The 25,521-nt window shown below is 40.4% G+C and overlaps 1 protein-coding gene across 1 annotated transcript in view; it reads left to right on the forward strand.

Moving 5' to 3' along the window:
• The window catches only part of ATP13A4 (ATPase 13A4), a 130,570-nt gene extending 105,711 nt beyond the window's left edge, over positions 1-24,859 (forward strand). The window contains exons 20-30 of the mRNA XM_056565395.1: positions 4,848-4,970; positions 7,929-8,008; positions 10,372-10,414; positions 10,516-10,625; positions 12,132-12,228; positions 13,366-13,438; positions 17,757-17,931; positions 19,464-19,666; positions 19,822-19,910; positions 21,033-21,113; positions 24,280-24,859. Of these exons, the coding sequence (XP_056421370.1) occupies positions 4,848-4,970; positions 7,929-8,008; positions 10,372-10,414; positions 10,516-10,625; positions 12,132-12,228; positions 13,366-13,438; positions 17,757-17,931; positions 19,464-19,666; positions 19,822-19,910; positions 21,033-21,113; positions 24,280-24,498 (1,293 nt within the window). The 3' untranslated portion in view covers positions 24,499-24,859. The remainder of the gene's footprint in view (positions 1-4,847; positions 4,971-7,928; positions 8,009-10,371; positions 10,415-10,515; positions 10,626-12,131; positions 12,229-13,365; positions 13,439-17,756; positions 17,932-19,463; positions 19,667-19,821; positions 19,911-21,032; positions 21,114-24,279) is intronic.
• Positions 24,860-25,521: the final 662 nt, after the last annotated feature.

Below are 25,521 nucleotides of genomic sequence, written 5' to 3' on the forward strand. Positions count from 1 at the left end.
GACTTCATGAGGGGTGTGGTGTGATGTCATGGTCCCCGAAGCCTGCACCCAGCATTCAGAACAAAATGTTCTGAACGCTGGGGCAGTGGAGTACCCCTTTAAATGTTTGAATCTCATTCCATCTATTCTTCACCTTGTCTGGCCCCTGCAGTCAATATTTAGCTGTTGGAGCCTCTCTTGATATTTCATTGTAAAACCCATACTTTATTTTATTAGGAACTAGCTGAATACCCAGCGTTGCCCGTTTTTTTCTTCCTAATCCTTGTTGCGGAGGAAAATAAACAAAGGAGGAAGCTTTTGACTTCATATCCCATCCTCATATATTGTTGTCATATCCCAACCCCATATCCTGTCCTCACATCCCGACCTCCTATCCCGTCATCATATCTCAACCTTATATCCCATCCTCATATCCCGACCTCCTATCCCGTCCTCCTATCCCGTCCTCTTATCCCGTCCTCCTATCCCGACCTCCTATCCCGACCTCCTATCCCGACCTCCTATCCTGTCCTCCTATCCCGACCTCCTATCCTGTCCTATCCAATCCATCTATCCTGTCCTCCTATCCCATCCTTCTATCCCGTCCTCCTATCCCGTCCTCCTATCCAGTCCATCTATCTCAACCTCCTATCCAGTCCATCTATCCCAATCTCCTATCTCGACCTCCTATCCTGACCTCCTATCCTGACCTCCTATCCTGACCTCCTATCCTGACCTCCTCTCCTGACCTCCTCTCCTGACCTCCTCTCCCATACTCCTCTCCCATACTCCTCTCCCATACTCCTCTCCCATACTCCTCTCCCATACTCCTATCCCATACTCCTCTCCCATACTCCTCTCCCATACTCCTCTCCCATACTCCTCTCCCATACTCCTATCCAGTCCTCCTATTCCATACTCCTATCCAGTCCTCCTATTCCATACTCCTATCCAGTCCTCCTATCCTGTCCTCCTATCCCGACCTCCTATCCCGATATGTGTACCAGGTATTGAAATATCTCCAGCCGTACGGAAGTTATGTGGGAACATACATTTCCCATTGATTTGCATGGGAGTTTACACAAAAACCCTGACCCTAACAAATGGGGCTAGTTAAGGGTTAAATTAACTATCCTATATTTTAAGTGGACATATAAGTAGCATGTGACCAAGTATTATTGAAATATCTCAAGCCGTTTGGAAGTTATGCAGTAACGTTTATTTCCCATTGACTTGTATGGGACTTTAAACATAAACTCCGCCCCTGGCAAATTGGGGTGAGTAAGGGTTAAATCACCTATCCTATGTTTGTTGTTGACATACAAGTAACATGTGTGCCAAGTTTCATGTTAACATCTTTAGCCGTTTGGACGTGATGCTGGAACATACACACATACATACACACACACACGTTGAGTTTTATATATATATATATATATATATATATATATATATATATATATACTAGCTGAGTACCCGGCGTTGCCCGGTTTTTCCTTCCTAATCCTTGTTGGGGAGGAAAATAAACAAAGGAGGAAGCTTTTGACTTCATATCCCGACCTCCTATCCCGTCATCATATCCCGACCTCCTATCCCTACCTCCTATCCCGTCCTCCAATCACGTCCTCCTATCCCATCCTCCTTTCCCGTCCTCCTATCTCGACCTCCTTTCCCGTCCTCCTATCCCGTCCTCCTATCCCGTCCTCCTATCCCGTCCTCCTATCCCGTCCTCCTATCCCGTCCTCCTATCCCGTCCTCCTATCCCGTCCTCCTTTCCCGTCCTCCTATCCCGTCCTCCTATCTCGACCTCCTTTCCCGTCCTCCTATCCCGTCCTCCTATCCCGGTCCTCCTATCCCGGTCCTCCTATCCCGGTCCTCCTATCCCGGTCCTCCTATCCCGGTCCTCCTATCCCGGTCCTCCTATCCCGTCCTCCTATCCCGTCCTCCTATCTCGACCTCCTTTCCCGTCCTCCTTTCCGGTCCTCCTATCCCGGTCCTCCTATCCCGGTCCTCCTATCCCGGTCCTCCTATCCCGGTCCTCCTATCCCGGTCCTCCTATCCCGAACTCCTATCCCGACCCGTAATATGTGTACCAGTTATTGAAATATCTCCAGCCGTACGGAAGTTATGTGGCAACATACATTTTCCTTTGATTTGCATGGAACAAAAACCCTGACCCTCAAAAATGGGGGTAGTTAAGGGTTAAATTAACTATCCTATATATTAAGTGGATATATAAGTAACATGTGACCAAGTATTATCGAAATATCTCAAGCCGTTTGGAAGTTATGCAGTAACATATACTTCCCATAGACTTGTATGGGACTTTAAACATAAACCCCGCCCCTGGCAAACAGGGATGAGTAAGGGTTAAATCACCTATCCTATCTTTTATCTTTGTTGTTGACATATAAGTAACATGTGTGCCAAGTTTCATGTTAATATCTTTAGCCGTTTGGACGTGATGTTGGAAAATACACACATACATACATGCATACATACACACACGTTGAGTTTTATATATATATATATATATATAGATAGATAGATAGATAGATTTACTGAATGCACTTTAAAATAAAGAATCATAATCAGTTAAAATATAGTTTTAAAAATTTTTTTTACAATTCTGTATTTGTTGTTAGGGTGGCCTCACATTTCGATTTGCTCTTACGCAACACAAATACATATAGAAATATGTCAAAAAGGGATGCTGATGGAAACATGTAATGGCAAGGCCTTATTCAATTTAACCCCTTAACGACACAGAATGTATATTTACGTCCTGCGCCGACTCCCACGATATAATGCGGGGTCACACAGTGACCCCTCGTCATCTCGGATATGTCCCAGCGGCCATGTAATGGACATCACCGATTGTGGTGATGCCTGATATTAACCCTTCAGACGCGGCGATCAAAGTTGATTGCCACGTCTGAAATGAAAGTGAAACCTTCTCGGCTGCTCAGTCGGGGCTGATTGGGACCACCGTGGTGAAACCGCGCTGTCCCGATCAGCTGTACGGACACAAGGTGGGTCCCTACTTTCCTCTTTGTTGTTTGATTGCTGAATGACTGCTCCGTGCCTGCGATAACACTGATCAATGCCATGTTAATGCATTGCAGTGATCAGTGTAGGAAATCAGTGTGTGCAGTGTTATAGTCCCTTATGTTAATAAATGTGATTTAACCCCTTCCTTAATAAAAGTCTGAATCTCCTTACTTTTCCCCATAAAAAAAGCTATATAAATAAAAATAAATATAAACATGTGTAGTATTGCCACGTGCATAAATGTCTGAACTATAACAATATATAGTTAATTAAACCGCACGGTCAATGGCGTACACGCAAAAAATTCTAAATTCCAAAATAGTGTATTTTTGGTCACTTTTTATATCATGAAAATAAAAGAATAAAAAGTGATCAAAAAGTCGGATCAAAACAAATACTGATAAAAGCTTCAGATCACGGCGCAAAAGATGATCCCTCATACATCCCCATTTGCGGGGGAAAAAAAAGGTATAGGGGTCAGAAGATGACATTTTTAAAGGTGTTCATTTTTCCTGCATGTAGTTATGATTTTTTCCAGAAGTACAACAAAATCAAACCTATATAAGTAGGATATCATTTTAATCATATGGACCTACAGAATAAAGATAAGGTGTCATTTTTTACTGAAAAATTTACTACGTAGAAACGGAAGCCCCCAAAATTACATAATGGAGTTGTTTTTCTTTCAATTTTGTCGCACAATGAGATAATATATATATAATATATATTCTTATGATTTTTTTTGTTTCACCATAGATTTTTGGGTAAAATGACTGATGTCATTACAAAGTAGAAATGGTGGCCGATGTCCGGCATTAACTCTTTAGATGCATCGATCAAAGTTGATCGCTGTGTCTAAAATGGTAAAAAAAAATGCTAAGGGGGCTATATAAAAAAAAAAGCGAAAAAAGTTAATAAATGTGATTTAACCCTTTCCCTAATAACATTTTTTAAATCACCCCTCTAAAAAAATGTAAACAAAAATAAATCTAAACATATGTGGTATTGGCACGAGTGTAAGCTATAATGTTAATTAAACCGCGCGGTCAATGGCGTAATTCAGTCAATTGGGTATTTTTGGTCACTTTGTATGCCATAAAAAAATTGTATACCATAAAACATATATACCATAAAAAAAAATTTGTATACCATAAAAAAATTTATCATTTATAAACAAAAATGGTACCAATAAAAACTTCAGATCACGGCGCAAAAAATGAGCCCTCATACATCCCTGTATATGGAAAAATAAAAGATTTAGGGGTCAGAAGATGACAATTTTACACATACAAATTTTGGTGCATGTAATAAAATAAATGAACCTATATAAATTAGGCATCCTTGTAACCATATGGACCTACAGAATAAAGATATGGTGCAGTTTTTACCGAAAAGTGCACTGCATAGAATCGGAAGCCCCCAAAATTACAAAATGGTGTTTTATTTATTTATTTATTTTTCAAATTTTGACCCACAAATATTTTTTTATGGTTCCGCTGTAAATTTTGTGGTGAAATGATTGAGGTCATTATAAAGTACAATTGGTGGCACAAAAAATAAGCCATCATATGGGTCTTTAGGTGAAAAATTGAAAGAGTTATGATTTTTAGAAGGTGAGGTGGAAAATATGAAAAAAATAAACTGTGCAAAAAAACAAACAGAAAAACCTGTGGTCTTTAAGAGGTTAAAGTAATGATGCTGTGCCAGTTTGCACATGCACATCTTTTTGGACACTTAACTGAGCCCTTAGTCTAGATATTTTAAAATTCTCATTTGAAGTTTTAACTTTAAGAAACTGACATTATATGTTGTTCCAGGACATTTATATAGAGCTTCCTGATAAATCTAAACAGGATAAAGAAAAGCAGCCTTATTATTTTGCAATGACTGGAAACACTTATGAAATTATTTTGAATCATTTTAATCATTTGCTACAAAAGGTAAGTAAATCACCAATTAAACCAACTAAAAATCTCTGCAAGTCAACATTACATATACTGTTTAAGTAATCTTGCATCAAAATGCAACTATAATCAAGATATTAACTTGTAAACCATAGTCATTTACTAATAGCACAATTCTAATCTAAGTAATTTACTAATCTGTTTAACTTTCAGGCACCAGTTGATTTAAAAAAAAAATTTCCACCGGAGTACTCCTTTAAGGGATACAGTTGTAGTGGCATTTTTTTCTGAAATTCTTTATCCAAGCCCCTTCAGACAGACAATATAAATAGTGCATGAAGAGTACCTGTCATCAACAAAAACTTTTAATATGTTGTTCATAATCATTAATGAAGACATATTGTAATATATCTTAATTAAAAAATATTAATATTTATACCAGTTTTTTCATTTTATACTTTTGGCCACTAGGGGTCTCTCTTCTATGTCTGGTCTGCGGGCAGCTTCCTATACTTTTCATAGTAAGTGTACAGCTTTTAGGACTAATGCTGAAAGGGCTCTGGTCCTTCCACAGGAAGTTCAGTGCTCTCAGCACTCACTTCCAGCCTGTGAGCTACAAGCCTGCACATGCCTCTCGTATAACAGAGGCCAGTCACCTCCCCCTGCTTTGTGTTCCCCCTGCCCCTCACCACATGTTATCTTATACATTGTATTATCTCACTGCACTCCCTGCTCTGTGCCCCCCCCCCTCCGACATTCATCTTAATTACTGCCTCTGTAATTGCTCCCACCGCCCCTGGTTCTCAGCATTGACTTTTTAGTGCAGAGGGGCACAGGAGAGAGAGAGACAGAGGCTGCCGTCCCTCCCCTGTACTTAGTCTGTATGCACACTGCAGAGCAGTGTTTCCCAACCAGGGTGCATCCAGCTGTTGCAAAACTACAACTCCCAGCATGCCCGGACAGCTGTTGGCTGTCTGGGTATGCTGGGAGTTGTAGTTTTGCAACAGCTGGAGGTACCCTGGTTGGGAAACACTGCTGCAGAGGGAGAGCAGCATACAGGAAGACTGGCAGAAGCAGAGTCCCGGCCAGGCTTCATGTGACATCATGCCTGCCGGGAACCGCCGCCTTCCACCCCTCAGAAAGACAGTGCTCCTGAGCTAATGAAGAGGGATAAAAAAAGGTATTTCCACAGCGTTTTAAACCTCAATAAACACAGGGATAGGCATAGTTAGAGTAAGGGACAGATGGGGAGGGGGATCAGGGAAAGTTTAGTTGATGATAGGTACTCTTTAAAGGATACAGTTTAACCTATCTCACTTCAGCTATTTTTATTAGAAGTCAAACAAACCATTTAAAAGTTCAATTTTCCAGGCTCACTAAACTTTCCCAAAAAGTTTTGTTCGTGGCAAAGAGGTTCACCTCGAACTGGCAATGAATAAAGCCACAAAATGTGCATAACACTGCCTAGGAGCTCTAACACTGCTAGGGTCATCTAGAAATGCATTTAAAGGGGTACTCTGGTGAGAAAAGTTCATATCAATTGGTTCTGGAGAGTTAAACAGATTTCTAAATTACTTCTATTAAAAAATCCTAATCCTTCCAGTACTTATCAGCTGCTGTATAATTAATTATTTTTAAATGTATTTTCTGTCCATCCACAGTGCGCTCTGCTGACACCTCGGTCCATGTCAGGAACTGTCCAGAGCTGAAACAATTCGCCATATCAAACCTATCCTGCGCTGGACAGTTCTCAACATGGACAGAGGTGTCAGCAGAGAGAGCACCGTGGAACGATAGAAAAGAAATAAAAATAAAAAAAGATCTTCCTCTGTATTATACATCAGCTGATAAGTACTGGAAGGAATAAGATTTTTTTTTTATAGAAGTAATTTACAAATCTGTTTAACTTTCTGGCACCAGTTGATTTAAGAAACAAATGTTTTTCACCGGAGTACCCCTTTAAGTTCCAGGCATGGAAAGTGTATGAAGTCATGGCTAATCCTTTGTGGGGCTACTTGCAGGGGGACCAAATAACTGGTTGAGGAGAACTGACCCAACGTGCACATTTTACTGCACACCATTAGAGTTAGGCTAGGTTCAGACAACGGAATCTCCGGGCAGAAAATTTTCGCCCGGAGATTCCGAGTGCGGCCAGTTATTATTATAATAATGCTTTATTTATTGTTGTCCTTAGTGGGATTTGAAGCCAAGTCCCCAGCACTGCAAGGCAGCAGTGCTAACCACTGAGCCACCATGCTGCCCTTAGCATACATCTGCTATGCATGATTGCTAAAATGAACAGAGATGTCAGCAGAGAGCACTGTGCTCGTGATGTCATCAGTGTTCCAAAAAGAAAGGAATTTCCTTTGTAGCATTCGGCAGCTAATAAGTACTGGAAGGATTAAGATTTTTTAATAGAAGTAATTTACAAATATGTTTAACTTTCTGCCACCAGTTGATTTAAAATAAAAAAAAGGTTTTCACCAGAGTACCCCTTTAAGTAAAACCAATGTATCTTATGGAATATCAACAACATTTAGTTTTGCATTTATGCAGCTTTATGCAAACAAATACAGTATCATATGTGTATATGGGTCATTGTTAATAAAATATACAGATATTGTTTGACTTGTGTTGATTTTTACTTTAGAGTTAATGTTTCTCACGTTCTCATGTTACTGTTTTTAATTGTTTCACTACATGCACACTGTCAGCACAGTTGTATCATACAAATGACATGAGCACCCGTGCCCAACTATTATTCAGACCCACTGAACCTGTTTTTGTTGTAAAGTTTTCCACACTGTATGTTGCTTCCGTCATCACAGACCAAAGATCTCTATCTTAGATCACTTTAAAATAGACAGGTAAAAAACCTTGTGTAAAGGTTTATGGTGTACTTGAGGGCATTTATAGCTGGTGGGTAAGAAATGTATGAAATTTGTGACTATATTCTATGTGTCACAACATGCTAAACTTGTTTTATGTTTTCAGATACTCATAAATGGAACAATTTTTGCCCGGATGTCTCCAGGGCAAAAATCAAGCCTTGTTGAGGAATTCCAAAAATTAGGGTAACAAACCAAATGTTTATATGTTTGATTCAAAATTACTTCTTGTACTTAGTAAAGATTATCCGAAAACTCTTGAGTTAATCACTAAGGGGGGCATTTATCATGGTATTTATAGATTATTATTTTTTGCTTATTCCGGGCACGCAAAAAGTCACATGAGCACCTTTGGTGACTTTTGTCGGTACACATAAAGTTGCAAACAGTATTTCCTAAGCAACTTTCAGTTTCTTCTTTATAGTGGTCGCAAGTTTAAAGGGGTATTCCGGGCAAAAACATTTTATCCCCTATGCAAAGAATAGGGGATAAGATATCTGATCGCGGGGGGCCCGCTGCTGAGACCCCCCCGCGATCTCCCTGCAGCACCAGCATTCTATGCAGGTGCTGAATCTCCAGTTTTGGAAACCTCCAGGTTTCTGGGACTGGGGACGTGATGTCATGCCCCCTCCATTCATGTCTATGGGAGGAGGCGTGACGGCCATCGCATAGGCAAAAAAAGGGTCAAACCCCTGGAAAATTTTGCAAGACAACTCCAGGTCTCAGCTGGCATGCAAAACTGCCTTTTGGGAGCACTTTATAAAAGTCACAAAAAGTAAAAAAAAAAAAAAAAAGGAAAAACTAAAAGATTTCATTGACTTAAATATTCAGACCTCTTACTCAGTATTTTGTTGGAGCAACTTTGGTAGCGATTACAGCCTCCAGCCTTCTTGGGTAGGCACACCTTGGCCCTTATTTACTAAGAGTGGAATGTAGGTTTCTTTGTGGGTTTTAATTCCCTACAATTTATTTTCCACGATATTTACTAAGGTTTCCCTACATTTTCCACTTTCCCTACATTTTGCTTTTTTTTACACATGCTCTGATCTGTCTGGTTTTCCTCAGCTCAAATCCACCACATTTTATGTGGAAACCTTAGCAAATATGTTGGGTTCTTGTGAAAATGTGGGGAACACTCCCCTTTTCTGAGACCGCGCCCCCTTTTCCAGATGGTCACGCCCCCTTTTCAGGTTTTCTAAGCTAAATGGAGAGTTAGTCGGGTTTTTTCAATTCTGGCGCAAATTCTGGCGCAGACAGAATTTCTGACGCAATGCGACAATCTGGCGCACAACCCGACAAAACATGTTGGGTTTGCAATAGTAAATGAGGGCCCTTGAGTTGAGGATTTTCTCCAAATCTTCTCTGCAAATCCTCTCGAGCTCTGTCAGGCTGGATGAAGACAATCTGTGGAAGCCATTTTTTTTTTCTTTTTAGTTCTCTCCAGTGATGTTTGATTGAAGAACATGGCCCTCATTTACGAAGAGTGTCGGGTTTATCTCTGAGTGTTTCCTCATTTACTCCGTGTAATTTTCTCCCTGATTTACTAATGTGTCGCACGGGAAAAAAAATTGTGTCGCAGGGTAAATTGTATATATGTCCCCCGCACAGCGCATGTTATATATGACCCCCGAACAGCGCTATCATATACCCCCTGCAGCTCATGTGTGTGTGCATATATATATACCCCCACACAGCGCTATTATATACCCCCCTGCAGCGCATGTAGATATATATTATATATGCCCCGCGCAGCGCTGTGCGGGGGGTATATATATATATATATATATATATATATATATATAGCGCTGTGCGGGGGGTATATATATATATATATGTGTACACATGCACTGCGGGGGGTATATAATAGCGCTGTGCTCTGCAATCAGACCGGTCCCACTGCTGGGGACCGCCGTGATCTCTCCTGCAGCGGCCATCTCGCCCCCTCCCATAGGCTTGCATTGAGGGGGCGGGACATGACAACTCGAGGGGGCAGAGACGAACATAATGATACTCCGTATGGTGAATCATCAGACACAAAGCGATCTTCGCTCCGTGCATCTGGTGAACTGGGGTGCTGCAGGAGAGGGGATAAGATGTCTAGGGGCGGAGTACCCCTTTAAGGACTGACTGAGTTTCAAGCATTTTGCTTTCCTTATGAAAAAAAGAGACTTGGTAAAAGGATTTTTAGTTTGAGGAGACAGAAGGCGGCAAAGAGCTTGGATGTTTAGTCTAAGGGACCGAACCTGAAAAAAGTCCAGAATAATTTATTGTAGTTACTTAATCAAAACATTGTCCTAATACTAAATATTGCAAATGGAGGAAAACTATACAATTAAAGTTCATATAATGGATTAAGCCGGTACTAAAGAACATTTGGTCAAAAAGAATTATCTTATGATGCAACATTGAATAGGCTGCTAAACCACTTGCTATGTTGAAATTGAGGATGGTGTTGCTTGTTTTTTGTATTTCTTTATTATTGGAATTCATATTGGAGAATGTGGTTAAGATTGCTAAAGTGAATTCTTCTCCTTTTATTTTGTTTTTAGGTATTACGTTGGTATGTGTGGTGATGGTGCAAATGACTGTGGTGTAAGTGTTTTGCCTTCCTTATTTTTCTTTCAGAAATCCTTCTGCCTTATTTATAGTCACACCTATGATTACTTAATAAACACTTTTTTTTTTCTTCTCAGGCCCTGAAAATGGCTCATGTTGGAATTTCTTTGTCTGAACAAGAAGCATCGGTGGCTTCCCCGTTCACTTCACACACTCCAAATATTGAGTGCGTCCCACGACTTTTAAAGTGAGTGCTTCCTAGGCTCTTCTTTTAGTGGTATTTCATATATATATATATATATATATATATATATATATATATATATATATATATATAAAATACTATACTAGTGCAATGCCCAACCTGCGCTTTAACCCCTTAACAACAAGTGCCGTAAATGTATGCCCTGGTGATGTGGTACTTAACAAACCAGGACGTACGTTTACATCCTAAGTATAACCGCGAGCATCGGAGTGATGCCTGGATCATGCGCGGCAGGTCCCGGCTGCTAATCGCAGCCAGGGACCCGCCGGTAATGGCGGACACCCGCGATCCCGCGGATGTCCGCCATTAACCCCTCAGATGCCGTGATCAATACAGATCACAGCATCTGCAGCATCGTGGTCACTAAAATGGATGATCGGATCGCCCGCAGCGCTGCCGCGGCGATTCGATCATCCAGCATGGCAGACGGAGGTCCCCTCACCTGGCTCCGCTGCCTTCCCGGCGTCTTCTGCTCTGATCTGCCTTCCCGCAGACCAGAGCAGAAGATGACCGATAATGCTGATCAGTGCTGTGTCCTATACATAGCACTGAACAGTATTATCAATTGAGTGATTGCTATAAATAGTCCCCTATGGGGACTATTAAAGTATAAAAATAAAAGTAAAAAAATTAAGTTAAAAAAATGTGAAAGACTCCCTCCCCCAATAAAAATGTAAATTGTCCCATTTTCCCTATTTCACCCCCAAAAAGTGTTAAAATATATATTTTATATACATAATTGGAATCGCCGCGTGGGTAAATATCTGAACTATTAAAATAAAATGTTAATGATACTGTACAGTGAACGTTAAAAAAAAAAAAAGTCCAAAATAGATGCTTTTTTTTACATTTTATTCCGCCCCAAAAATTGTGTAAAAAATGTATTCAAAGTTCTATATAAGCAAGAATGGTATCAACAAAAAGTACAGATCACTGTGCAAAAACTGAGCCCTCATACCGCCGCTTATACGGAAAAATGAAAAAGTTATAGGTCTTCAAAATAGGGGGATTTTAAATGTACTAATTTGGTTAAAAAGTTTGTGGTTTTTTTTAGGCGCAACAGTAATAGAAAAGTATGTTATCATGAGTATCATTTTAATTGCATTGACCCAAAGAATAAAGAACACATGTAATTTTTACCATAGATTGTACGGCGTGAAAACAAAACCTTCCAAAACAAAACCTTAAAAAATAACCATATAAAGCCCTTATAGTACCATCAGTATTAAAATTATCAACATTGATTGACATCATATTTTCCTTCTTTATTCTACATCTATAAAAATGTAAGTCGCACAGAATAACTTTCTGAAGATTCCACCATTATCAGTTCCCTTCCGACATTTAACCCAAGTTAGGAGAGGTGCGTGCACAGCTTACACATTGTCCTGACCTGGATAAAAGACAAAATCCTTTTTCTTTTATTGTCAATGGCAAATGTAAATGTTTCCTTATTATCCACTGATCCAATCTTTTCTTTTCTTGCAGGGAAGGAAGAGCTGCTTTGGTTACCTCCTTTTGTGTTTTCAAGTACATGGCACTGTACAGCATGATCCAGTACATTGGCGTGCTGCTACTTTACTGGGTATGATGCCAATATTGAGATTCTCTTTACTTATGGTACAAACACGTACTTGTGTGGAGTTGTGTATATTGATTAAAACGCATTTGGCGACACCATTGATATTGAGCATATACATATTTTTGGGTACACTTGTATAGCTACCTTGCTAAAAAGTGACATTTAGCAATCATTTAGCTATGGAGCACCTAGGATAGTATTAATAGTTATGGCTAAAATATTAGCATTAATTCGACTGATGGTTTGCGAACATAGACACTTAGGCCGGATTCACATGGCAGAATTTCTGCACTGAATTCTGCATGAAAATTCAGCATGAATTTATAGCCAATACACTTAAATGGGATTCCGCTGTCCCATATACACAGCAGAATTTCTGCTGCAGGAATTCCATTGAAGTGAATGGGCTATAAATTCATGCAGAATTTTCAATTTTGCCTTGTGAATCCAACCTTATCCTCTACCCTGTGGATAGCAGATAAGTGGCTGATTCCAGGGGGTCCTGTGAATACTCCATTCATGAGACTCCCTTCATTCCGGCAGTGTGACTGTCACTCCATTCACTGTCTATTGGAAAGTCAGGGAGCCAAATCTATACTTGTCTGTGGTCAGCACCCTCCTAAAATATTAATGGAGCAGCAGCATTAGAGTCTGTTTGCCGCTGCTCCATTCAAAGCCCAATACAGAAAACCATTTCTTTGGGGTCCTAGTAGTCAGACCCCCTGGGATCAGACATTTATTTTCTATCTTGTTGATAGCGGTTAAGTGTCCTATGTTGGTAAAACCTCTTTAACTTTTTAATAAATAACTATAAATTGTATTAAAGTTTATTAGGTTTATTATGTTTGCTATAAAATTCAGTTTATTATACTGCATCTCAACATATTATTGTCTTTAAGTGTATCTGGAGGTTGAACATGTAAGAGCAGCATATCACAGCTACAGGATCATAAGCCAAGAAGCCATACAGAGCAATAAAACTTAAGAGGAGTGCTAAAATAATACAGTAGACTCATAGTGGCTGTTGTCTTCACCAATATTAACCAATTGCACTAACAAGACAGTCTATTCAGCGGACAGATCCACTTTAAAGACAGTTAACAAAATGATTTTTTTTATTTTGTTTTATTTCACAAACAGGAAAAAAATTCTTATGCAAACTATCAATTCCTTTTCCAAGACTTGGCTATAACTACAATCATTAGTGTGACAAGTAAGTGAATGTTTGTATATCCATGCTGCGGTATTTTCTTATCATACTCAATATGCTATATTTATAAAATAGTCATTATTACTAGTGTTGAGCGGCATAGGCCATATTCGAATTCGCGAATATTCGCGAATATATGGATGAATATTCGTCATATATTCGCGAATATTCGCATATTCATAATATTCTCGTTTTATTTTCGCACATGTGAAAAATTCGCGTATGCGAAAATTAGCATAAGCGAAAATTCGCACACCAGTCTCACACAGTAGTATTAGAGCCTTCTTTACACCACACAAGCTGGAAGCAGAGAGGGATGATCACTGTGATGTGTACTGTGAAAAAAAAAACAATATTCGTAATTACGAATATATAGTGCTATATTCGCGAATTCGCGAATATGCGATATTCGTGAATAAAATTCGCATTGCGAATATTCGCGAGCAACACTAATTATTACACTAAATTATTACACTAACCATGCTTTTATCCTGTAAATATAATTTATGTTATTAAGAACTTAAAAGGGTACTCTGGTGGAAAACTATTTATTTTAAATCAACTGGTGCCAGAAAGTTAACCAGATTTGTAAATTACTTCTGTTTAAAAATCTTAATCCTTCCTGTATTTATCAGCTGCTGTATGCTACAGAGGAAGTTCTTTTCTTTTTGAATATCTTTTCTGTCTTATCACAGTGCTCTCTGCTGACACCTCTGTTTGTATCAGGAAATGCCCAGAGCAGGATAGGTTAGCTATGGGGATTTGACAGTTCCTGATATGGACAGAAGTGTCACCAGAGAGCACTGTGGACAGACAGAAAAAAAAAAAAAAAAAAATAACTTTCTCTGTAGTAAACAGCACCTGATAAGTACTGGAAGGATTAAGAGTTTTTAAGTAATTTACAATACTGTTTAACTTTCTGGCACCAGTTGATTTAAAATAAATTGTTCTCCACTGGAGTTCCCTTTAAGGGAGTTTTCAGGGAAAACCAATTGGCCTATACACAGGATAAGCCATAAATAGGTGATTGGTAGAGGTTCTGTGTGTCGGCACCCTTCCAACCAGCTGTTCTGCACAGCCGGGGTGATATAAGGAAGGATGGATTTGGAAGTATGGAGGTGGTGCCAGAATACTGCAATGCAGCTCCCTTTCACTCCAATGTCATCCAGAATCACCACTACACAGTGTATGGAGCTGAGGCTTCTGACTCCATACACTGTTTACTTCTGGGAAGGTAGCTGATCGATGGGGGTGCTGAGTATTGGTGTCCTGTCAATCAGCTATCCTGTAGATAGGCTATCAGTGGAAAACTCCTTTAAGGCATGTCCACAACTCACAGTGGGCTACCCACTGTAGGAAATCCCCTGCAAGCTATACTATCATTCACTTCAGTCCAAAGTCCTCAATAGTGGAAGGTAGAATTGCCAGCAGACCCACTGAAGTGAATGGTAGCATAACTCGCAGCAGGTAACCTGCTTATATATTTAAATTTTTTATTTATTTATTTATTTTTTTAGTCCTCCATCAGGCAAAATTTTTTCAGCATGCATTATTAAAGGCATTTTTACATGCATTTTGATACCGTAATTTTCCCTTTTTTTTTTTGGGTGCCTTTTTATACATTTTCAAAAAAAAAAAAAAAAATACACTGAACCCTCCCCCAATCATCTTCATTTACTAGAATTAAGGACCAGGCCAATTTTAATATTTTTTCTCTTCCTCCCCTTCTATGAACCTTAACTTTTTCTTTTTTTGCCACAGTTTTTTTGTACTTATTATTTTACCATTGTGGTCTAGATGGGACCTTTTTGGAATTTGTATTTCTAGATTGGCCCTTTTTTGAGATGGGATTGCTTTCTATTTAGCTTTGGGCTGTCATGCCATTCTAATCCCTTCAATACCACGACACTCATTCTATCACAATACCAGCATTTAGTGTAGCATCTACATGCTGCTAACAGCTTCTTTTCCATACTTCCTTTATGCCGCCATGATGTACATGTCATGGGGTATTAAGGAATTAAAGTGGCATCTCTGTGCAGTGATTTTTGAAGAAAAAATGCTGGAAAAAACAGCTAAAAAAATTCTGTAAATCTAGCCTTAGAAGGGTCTCATTGTTTCCTAGCTGATCACATGATATTCCACTTCTGAGATACCCAGTGATCACCTGTAATCTGTGAGGGATTAGGAACCTGGCAATTTGCATTGAAATCATGAAAGTACCAAGGTGACACATGCTCTTTGTATATACTATCCATTTGGCTAATAAGTGAGGATTCGGAACGGAGCGAACCTAACACTTATACTTAATATTAGAGGTGCACCGAAATGTAAATTTCAGAACCGAAACGAAACCGAAATAAAAAAAATGTCCGGCCGAAACCGATAACGAAAATGACTTCTCCCCGTCTTCTGATAAAATGCAGCGCTCCGCTCATTAGATTAGATTAGATTCCCCCACATTAGATTGCCAGCTCCACAACATTAGGTCGGGAGTTCCCCCACATTAGTAGGCAGCTCCCCCACAATAGTAGGCAGCTCCACCACAATAGTAGGCAGCTCCCCCGCAATAGTAGGCAGCTCCCCCACATTAGGTCAGCATTTCCCCCACAATAGTAGGCAGGTTCCCCACAATAGTAGACAGCTCCCCCCAACAATAGTAGGCAGTTCCCACACAATATTAGGCAGCTCCCCCCAACAATATTAGGCAGCTCCCCCCACATTTTTAGGCAGCTCCCCCCCACATTAGGTCAGCAGTTCCCCCACAATAGTAGGCAGGTTCCCCACAATAGTAGGCAGCTCCCCCACATTAGGTCAGCATTTCCCTTGCAATAGTAGGCAGGTTCCCCACAATAGTAGGCAGCTCCCCCCAACAATAGTAGGCAGTTCCCACACAATATTAGGCAGCTCCCCCCAACAATATTAGGCAGCTCCCCCCACATTTGTAGGCAGCTCCCCCCACATTTGTAGGCAGCTCCCCCCCACATTAGGTCAGCAGTTCCCCCACAATAGTAGGCAGTTCCCCCACAATAGTAGGCAGTTCCCCCACAATATTAGGCAGCTCCCCCCCCACAATATTAGGCAGCTCCCCCCCCACAATATTAGGCAGCTGCCCCCCCAAAATATTAGGCAGCTCCCCCCAACAATATTAGGCAGCTCCCCCCAACAATATTTGGCAGCTCCCCCCCACAAAATTAGGCAGCTTCCCCCCACAATATCAGGCAGCTCCCCCCAACAATATTAGGCAGCTCCACCCCAACAATATTAGGCAGCTCCCCCCCACATTAGGTCAGCAGTTCCCCCACAATAGTAGGCAGCTTCCCCCCCCACCCCACAGACATACAGCTTCCAGCCATATACAGTGTATGGCTGGAGGCTGTATAACAGTCTGTACTGCTGCCCCCACAGTGATCCGGTCACCGCTCCTCCGGCCCGGGGTCACATCTACTGCTATGGCCTATGGACCATAGCAGTAGGTGCCGGGACCGGAGGAGCGGTGACCGGAACACTCAAGAAGATGACGCGGTCACTTATCAGGCCCCGGTCAGCGCGCGTTCTCCTGCGACGATCCTGCGGTCCTCCTGCGTCTCTATGGTTGTACGCACGGGACGTCAGTGACGTCCCGTGCGTACGACCGTAGAGGCGGAGAAGCGAGGGACCGAAGGAGGATCGCAGGAGGACGCCGGGGAATGGTGAGTGACCGGCGGACATCCTTATGTCCCGAAAAGATTTTTCGGGACACAGGGATGTCCGGGATAGGAATACTTCTTTTTATGTGCCCGGGCCGGCTCCCATGTGTGGCTGCAGGTGGGGGCTGGCCAGAGCATATAAAAACTAATACTGTATACTAAAAACCAGGGGGCCTCCAGCTGTTGTGAAACTACAACTCCCAGCATGCCCGGACAGACTTTGCCGGTCCGGGCATGCTGGGAGTTGTAGTTTCACTACAGCTAGAGGCCCCCTGGTTTTTAGTATACAGTATTAGGTTTTATATGCGCTGGCCGGCCCCCGCCTGCAGCCACACACGGGAGCCGGCCCGGGCACATAAAAATAAGTATTCCTATCCCGGAGAGCGCGCCCCCCCCCCCCCAGATGTTGTGCCCGGTGCGGTCGCCCCCCCCTGCACCCCCCACGAGTGCCTCTGCCACTGGCAGTGTTTGTAACTTGTGCTGTAGGCGGGCAGGGGAGGTGGGTCATTATTGGCACATTTTTTGTTGTTTCGGCATTTTGCCGAAATAGCTATTTTCGGCCGATATGTATCGGCCGCCGATATATCGGTGCATCCCTACTTAATATTGTTGTATTGTTTTCTTTTTTTCAGTGAGCTTGAATCATGCCTATCCAAAGCTTTCCCCCTATAGACCACCGGCACAATTGGCCTCTCCTCCTCTTCTCCTGTCCGTAATACTTAACATTATCCTCAGTCTCATTTTGCAAATATGTGGCTTTCTGATAGTACAAAACCAGATATGGTACAGTTCAAGTGACATCTATAGGTAAGAATTTATGGGAATGTGTTATAGCATATAAAAACTATACCCCCACCAAAGTGGTTCCTTAAGATGTGCATATGTGTGTGTGTGTGTGTGTGTGTGTATATATATATATATATATATATATATATATATATATATATATATATATAATTTATATTTAAAAAGTACTTTTGGCTTATCAGAATTACCTAAAGCGGCCCATACACACAATAAAAATGTCAGCAGATCCTGATAAAGCACAAAATCTACTGACAAGGCACGAATAGCAGATTTCAGGGGATCAGATCCTTTGTTCTGCTGGAACACAAGTGTATTTCAGAAGTATTTGGTATGTCTGTCTGAAAAAAATATTTTGTTTACTTTATATACTTATACCGTATATACTCGAGTATAAGCCAAGTTTTTCAGCATGATTTTTCGTGATGAAAACACCCCCCTCGGCTTATACTCGGGTGAACTCTCCACCTGTCAATCCCTTCTCAGTGGTCTTCAACCTGCGGACCTCCAGATGTTGCAAAACTACAACTCCCAGCATCTGGAGATCTGCAGGTTGAAGACCACTGTCGGGCCTTCATCATCATCCAGACCCCCCCCCCCCCCTTTAGTTTTCTACTCACCTCCCCTCGGTGGGAAGGAAGGTTGAGCTGGACCGGGCCATCTATGCTGCAGGGACCGTCCGGGGGGGAGGGTTAGTCGTTCTGGGCTGTCCATCTTGACCGGGAGGCTCTCTTCTCCGCTCTGGGCCGGCCCGGCCTAGTGACGTTGCCTTGACAATAACGCGCAGGGATGTCCGTGCGCAGCAGACGTGCCTTCGCATGAACGTCCCCGTGTGTCGTCGTCAAGGCAACGTCACTAGGCTGGGGCCGGCCCGAAGTGGAGAAGAGGGCATCCCGGTGAAAATGGACAGCCCGGAATGACTAACTCTCCCCACCGGACAGTCCCTGTAGCATAGATGGCCCGGACCAGCTCACCCTTCCCTCCCACTGAGGGGAGGTGAGTAAAAAACTAAAGGGGGGGTCTGGATGATGACTAAGGCCACAGTGGCCATCGGCTGTCCGGGCATGCTGGAAGTTGTAGTTTTGAAACATCTGGAGGTCCGCAGGTTGAAGACCACTGATGAAGGGATTGACAGGCAGTGATAATGAAGGGGGGGATGATGAAGCGGAGTGATAATGACGGGGATCTGGATGATGATGGGGTGATGACGACGGGGGTGTTAATGATGGGGGGGTCTGGATGATGACAGGGGGGGGGGGGATGATGTATTTCCCACCCTAGGCTTATAGTCAAGACAATAACTTTTCCTGGGTTTTTGGGGTGAAATTAGGGGCCTCAGCTTATATTCGGGTCGGCTTATACTTGAGTATATACGGTATACTTTCATATGTTTACTAATGGTTATATCCTTTCATAAGTTTTTAATGGCTATAAACTTCTTTTATATTTTTACTAAATGGTATAGTATAGACTTCTTCAATAGATCACTCTATTTTGTGGCTTCGAATATATATATATTTTTTTCTCTACCACAGTGCCTGTAGACCAGCTAATGGGAGTTACTCCAATACCACAGATAGAAGTGAATATATTCTGCAGCCACAGGACCCGGCTGTGAGGACTGAATACCAGAGTTATGAAAACTCCACTATTTGGTATTTGGGAACTTTAAACTGTTTAATAATCGCTTTTGTATTCTCAAAAGGGAAGCCATTCAGACAACCTATCTATACCAATTGTAAGTAAATTTCTTAGTGAAGATGCAATATTGTAGAAATGTAAATAACCAAACTATGGGAATGGTATTTAATAAAATGTGAAATGATTTTTTTCATTGTACAGGAAATATTGGTAAATGTAATTTTACTTTTATTTTCTTTCTTTCTTTTTCAGATATATTTGTAATTGTACTTCTAGTCCAGTTTGCAGTATGCATTTTTTTTCTATTTGCAAATATATCTAATTTATATCAGGCTTTGGAAGTAAGTACTGAAATATTTCTTTAAAAAACATCATTTAAAAAAAAAAAATAAGTTTTGATTTAAAGGCTATGGACACTTTTCCATATTTTAAGTGCACTGTATGCATTATGTGGGTTAAAAATTTTTTTGCGAAAGTATTTGTTTAACATTTTTCTTTGCTTGTTTTACTATCTGCTGCAACCCCTCTTGTTGTTTTGGTGAATGTCAATCTAAGTTCAGATCAAATCCGATTTGAGCTCAGATGTGCTTGCATGAGGAGAGAGAGAAGGGGCTGGACACTAAGCTGGCTGTCTAGACTGAATGGAATCAAGCTGTTTGAACTGTATTGTAAAGCATTCAAGCTGCAGAAGAAAAACAGTAAAAAAATAAAAAAACAATTGCAGAAATGTTCTAAAAAAATAAAAATGTTTCACTAATCCTAAAGAGTATTTAAAGGGGTACTCCACCCCTAGCCATCTTATCCCCTAGCCAAAGGATAGGGGATAAGATGACTGATCGCTGGGGTCCCCCGTGATCTCCCTGCTGCACCCAGCATTCGTTTAGAGCATAGAGTGCAGCGCCGGAGTGCCAGAGGCTCGTGATGTCACTTTCACGCCCCCTCAATGCCATCATGTCCGCTCAATGCCATCATGCCCCCTCCCATAGACTTGCATTGAGGGGGCATATCCGTAGTGTCACGAGTGGGCGTAACCGTGACTTCACGATCCTTCTTCCCGCATCACCAGTCATCTGGCAAGGAGCAAAATTCACTCCGTGCACCAGTAGTCTGGGGTGCCGCAGCCAGCGGCAGGACCCCCGCGATCAGACATCTTATTCACTATCCTTTGGATAGGGAATAAGATATCGAGGGGCGGAGTACCCCTTTAACCTTTACTTCATGCAGATGTACAAAGAGTGTCACAATTTTAGTGAGTGTGAAAGCTGTGACCTAAGTAAATGTGCAGTCACAAGTTTCGTCAGTGAGGAAGTCTAGTTTTGATTTAAAAACAAAAAGATGTCCCTTTTGATAAGTAGGATCATAGTATATAAAACAAATATGCACAGGTGTCCAAAGCCTATAACAGGTAATTAATTACTTGATTTAATCTTATTCTCTTTTTTTTCCCCATTTTTTCTTTTTAGCTTGTATGTACACCCCTCCTGTGGAGAGGTTCTATAGTAATTATGCTGCTAATTATATTAGGAGTTTCATATGTTTGTGAGGTAAGTGACAGGCTTAGCCACGTGCAACATGTAAAAGATCATAATTTGAAAGTTTTATGTGTACTTTAAGGAGTCTATACAATATTTATCATTTATAGGCTGAGCTCACATATTGCAAAATCAAAACCATAAAATGGCAGTAAAATAGGTATAAAAAGTGGCAGTATTTAGCATCTAATGATGTGTTACATTAAAGCCTATAGAAAAACATCAGTTAGTGCACAAATTGGGGGAGATTTATAAAAACCTGTCCAGAGGAAAAGTTGCTGAGTTGCCCATAGCAACCAGATTGCTTCTTTTATTTTTCAGAGGCCTTTGAAAAAGAAAAGAAGGCCTCTCAGCAATTTTTCCTCTGGACATGTTTTGCTAAATCTCCCCCAATAAAAAAATAAAAAATAAAAAACACTGGAATTATTCCAACACTGGAATTACCCATGTGTTTTTTTGTTTTTTTTTTAAACAATGGGGGAGATTTATCAAAACCTGTGTAGAGGAAATGGCGCAATTGCCCATAGCAACCAATCAGATAGCTTTTTTTTACATTTTTAACAGTCCTCTTTGGAAATGAACACAGGTTTTGATAAATCTCCCCCAATGTATGCACTGATTTTCCCTAAAACTTTTCATAGAGCACGTTATTAGATAAAATGAGACACTTTTTTACACTTATGTTACTGTTTTTTTCGTTTTTTTTTTCCATTTTACAATGTGTGCACCCATCCTGTATAAAATACCAATACTGCATTGTGTTTTATTTTATTATTCCTGTCATTTCTCTTTTACTCTTACCTGGACATTAAAGGGGTACTCCTGGTGGAAAAGCTTTTTTTTCTTCTTTTAATCAATTGGTGCCAGAAAGTTTAACAGATTTGTAAATTACTTCTATAAAAAAATTCTTAATCCTTCCAATACTTATCAGCTGCTGTATGCGCCACAGGAAGTTCTTTTATTTTTAAATGTATTTTCTGTCTGACCACAGTGCTCTATGCTGACACCTCTGTCCATGTCAGGAACTGTCAAGAGCGGTAAAGGTTATGCTATGGGGGTTTGCTCCTCCTCGAAGTGTCAGCAGAGAGCACTGTGGTCAGACAGAAAAGAAATTCAAAAACAACTTCCTGTGGAGCATACAGCAACTGATAAGTACTGGAAGGATTAAGATTTTTTAATAGAAGTAATTTACAAATCTGTTTAATTTCCTGGCACCATTTGATAAAAAAAAAAAAATTCCACCGGAGTACTCCTTTAACCCCTTAACCCCTTAAGGACCAAGGACGTACCGGTACGTCCTTGGTCCTGCTCTCCTGATATAACGCGGGGTTACACAGTAACCCCGCATCATATCACGGCGGGCCCGGCGTCATAGTGAAGCCGGGACCCGCCTCTAATAGCGCGCAGCGCCGCGTGCTATTAACCCTTTAGCCGCGCGCTCAGAGCTGAGCCACGCGGCTAAAAGTGAAAGTTGCCGGCTAGCTCAGTCGGGCTGTTCGGGATAGCCGTGGCTAATCGCGGCATCCCGAACAGCTTACAGGACAGGAGCAGTCAAGCACCGATAACACTGATCACAGGTGTGTTAATACACGCCAGTGATCTGTGTAAAAGATCAGTGTGTGCAGTGTTATAGGTCCCTATGGGAGCTATAACACTGCAAAAAAAAGTTTAAAAAAAGTGTTAATAAAGGTCATTTAACCCCTTCCCTAATAAAAGTTTGAATCACCCCCCTTTTCCCATAAAAAAAATAAAAGTGTAAATAAAAAAAAAATAAACATATGTGGTATCGTCGCGTGCGTAAATGTCGGAACTATAAAAATATATCATTAATTAAACCGCACGGTCAATGGCGTACGTGCAAAAAAATTCCAAAGTCCAAAAAAGCGTATTTTTGGTAACTTTTTATACCATTAAAAAATGAATAAAAAGTGATCAAAAAGTCGGATCAAAACAAAAATTGGACCAATAAAAACTTCAGATCACGGCGCAAAAAATGAGTCCTCATTCCGGCCCATACGTGGAAAAATAAAAAAGTTATAGGGGTCAGAAGATGACATTTTTAAACGTATAAATTTTCCTGCATGTAGTTATGATTTTTTCCATAAGTATGACAAAATCAAACCTATATACGTAGGGTATCATTTTAACCGTATGGACCTACAGAATAATACGGTGTCATTTTTACCGAAATATGCACTGCGTAGAAACGAAAGCCCCCAAAAGTTACAAAATGGCATTTTTTCTTCGATTTTGTCGCACAATGATTTTTTTCCCGTTTCGTCGTGATTTTTTGGGTAAAATGACTGATGTCACTGCAAAGTAGAATTGGTGGCGCAAAAATGTAAGCCATAATATGGATTTTTAGGTGGAAAATTGAAAGGGTTATGATTTTTAAAAGGTAAGGAGGAAAAAATGAAAGTGCAAAAACTGAAAAACCCTGAGTCCTTAAAGGGGAACTCCGGTGGAAAAAAAGTTTTCTCAAATCAACTGGTGCAAGAAAGTTAAACAGGTTTGTCGATCACTTTTATTAAAAAATCTTAACCCTTCTAGTACTTATCAGCTTCGATATACTACAGAGAAATTTGTGAAGTTCTTTCCAGCCTGATAACAGTGCTCTCTACTGACACCTCTGTCCGTGTCAGGAACTGCCCAGTAGGAAAGGTTTTCTATGGGTATATGATTCTAATCTGGACAGTTCTGACACGGTCAGAGGTGTCAGCAGAGAGCACTGTTGTCAGACTGGAAATAAATTCACACATTTCTCTGTTTAATACAGCAGCTAATAAGTACTGGAAGGATTAAGATTTTTTTTTAATAGAAGTAATTAATAAATCTGTTTAACTTTCAGGCACCAGTTGATTTGAAAACATTTGTTTTTTACTTCTTTCCACCGGAGTTCCCTTTAAGGGGTTAATGAATAAGGTGACAAATGTATTGTGGTAGCACTAACAGGACACTCCCAAGATCCCAAAGAAAGACACTCCAGCATTATGTCATGAATACAAGTATTTATTAAAACAGTAATGCTGGGAAAGCTAATAGTGTTAAGTTTTAATGGTCCATTAACCTGCTCTCATCTATGGAGAAGGGATCTCAAAAACACTGTATATATATTTTTTATTCATTTAATAGTACATTGAATTGTTAAACACATTTTATTTATTTTACAATTTTGCAGGAAACCCTGATTGAGAACATAACAATTTGGAACTTGCTAAAACGTCTGACTAACTATAGATCAAAAAGTCTGTATAAGAAGCTACAGCACTTATTGTCAAGAGACGCTGAGTGGCCTCCACTTAACCATAAAGAAGTTTCAATTCCTACAGACATAACACTAACAAGTGAACAGGGAGAATATGTGAACCCAGGTTTTGAAATAGATGAGAATGTATGACAATAGTGGCAAGCGGTTTATTGGCTTTACTTTTGTAAACATAGGTGTAAGTTTTTAAAAATGCTCAAGTTTTATAAAATACTAGCCAAACAGTCTACTAAAGGGGCTGTGCAGTTTGGGAAACCAATTTTTACATACATACAGAATGTCCGTATTGTGGACAGGCTCTTCCTGCCATCTTCGTAATAAGGGACCCCTCTAGCATGTAGGACATGTCTAAAGCAGATAACCCCTTTCATCAAACATTAGCATTTTAATTATTAAAAAAGAAATGAATAAGATACAGCTCACCGTATCCTAAATCTGTGTGTAGTCACAGACTCTAACTCCAAGTGCACGGAAAAGGCAAGCAGCCTTGTTGTGGTAGAAGGAATACTCACTTGGCTTTGTAGGGAAAACAAATCCATAAAGGAAAGGGCACCAGCACTCCGGAGTGATTAATATAAAACAAACACTTTGTTATAAATCCATAGAGATAAAATGGCACATAGGCAGTCGTAGATAAAAACACCAACGCATTTCATCTATCCTTTGTCAAAGCATGTCTTGACAAAGGATAGACGAAACGCGTCAGTGTTTTTGTCTACTACTGCCTATGTGCCATTTTATCTCTATGGATTTATAACAAAGTATTTGTTTTATATTAATCACTCTGGAGTGCTGGTGCCCTTTCCTTTATGGATTTGTTTTCCCTACAAAACCAAGTGATTATTTTAAAGTTTACAGTAGTTTTCCATAACTGAGCTTTTTGGCTGTTTAAATATTACGACTGTATTGAATCTTTGATTTGAATTGAATGCACTATTTTCACAAAACTGTTGCTCTCAAAACAAAAAATGTGGCACAACTGCACTAATGTCAATACAACCTTTAGGTTATATTTTAGATGGCAGAATTTAGCTTTTTGCAGTATATTGCATCAATGTTTTTTTAGCCAAAACTAGGAGTGGCTCCAAAATGATAGAGACGCAAATCTTTCCATTATAGAATTTTCTTTATGTTCCAGTCCTAATTTTTGGCTCG

The sequence above is a fragment of the Hyla sarda genome, chromosome 3, assembly GCF_029499605.1.
Source record: "Hyla sarda isolate aHylSar1 chromosome 3, aHylSar1.hap1, whole genome shotgun sequence".
In the NCBI taxonomy this organism is placed as follows: Eukaryota; Metazoa; Chordata; class Amphibia; order Anura; family Hylidae; genus Hyla; species Hyla sarda.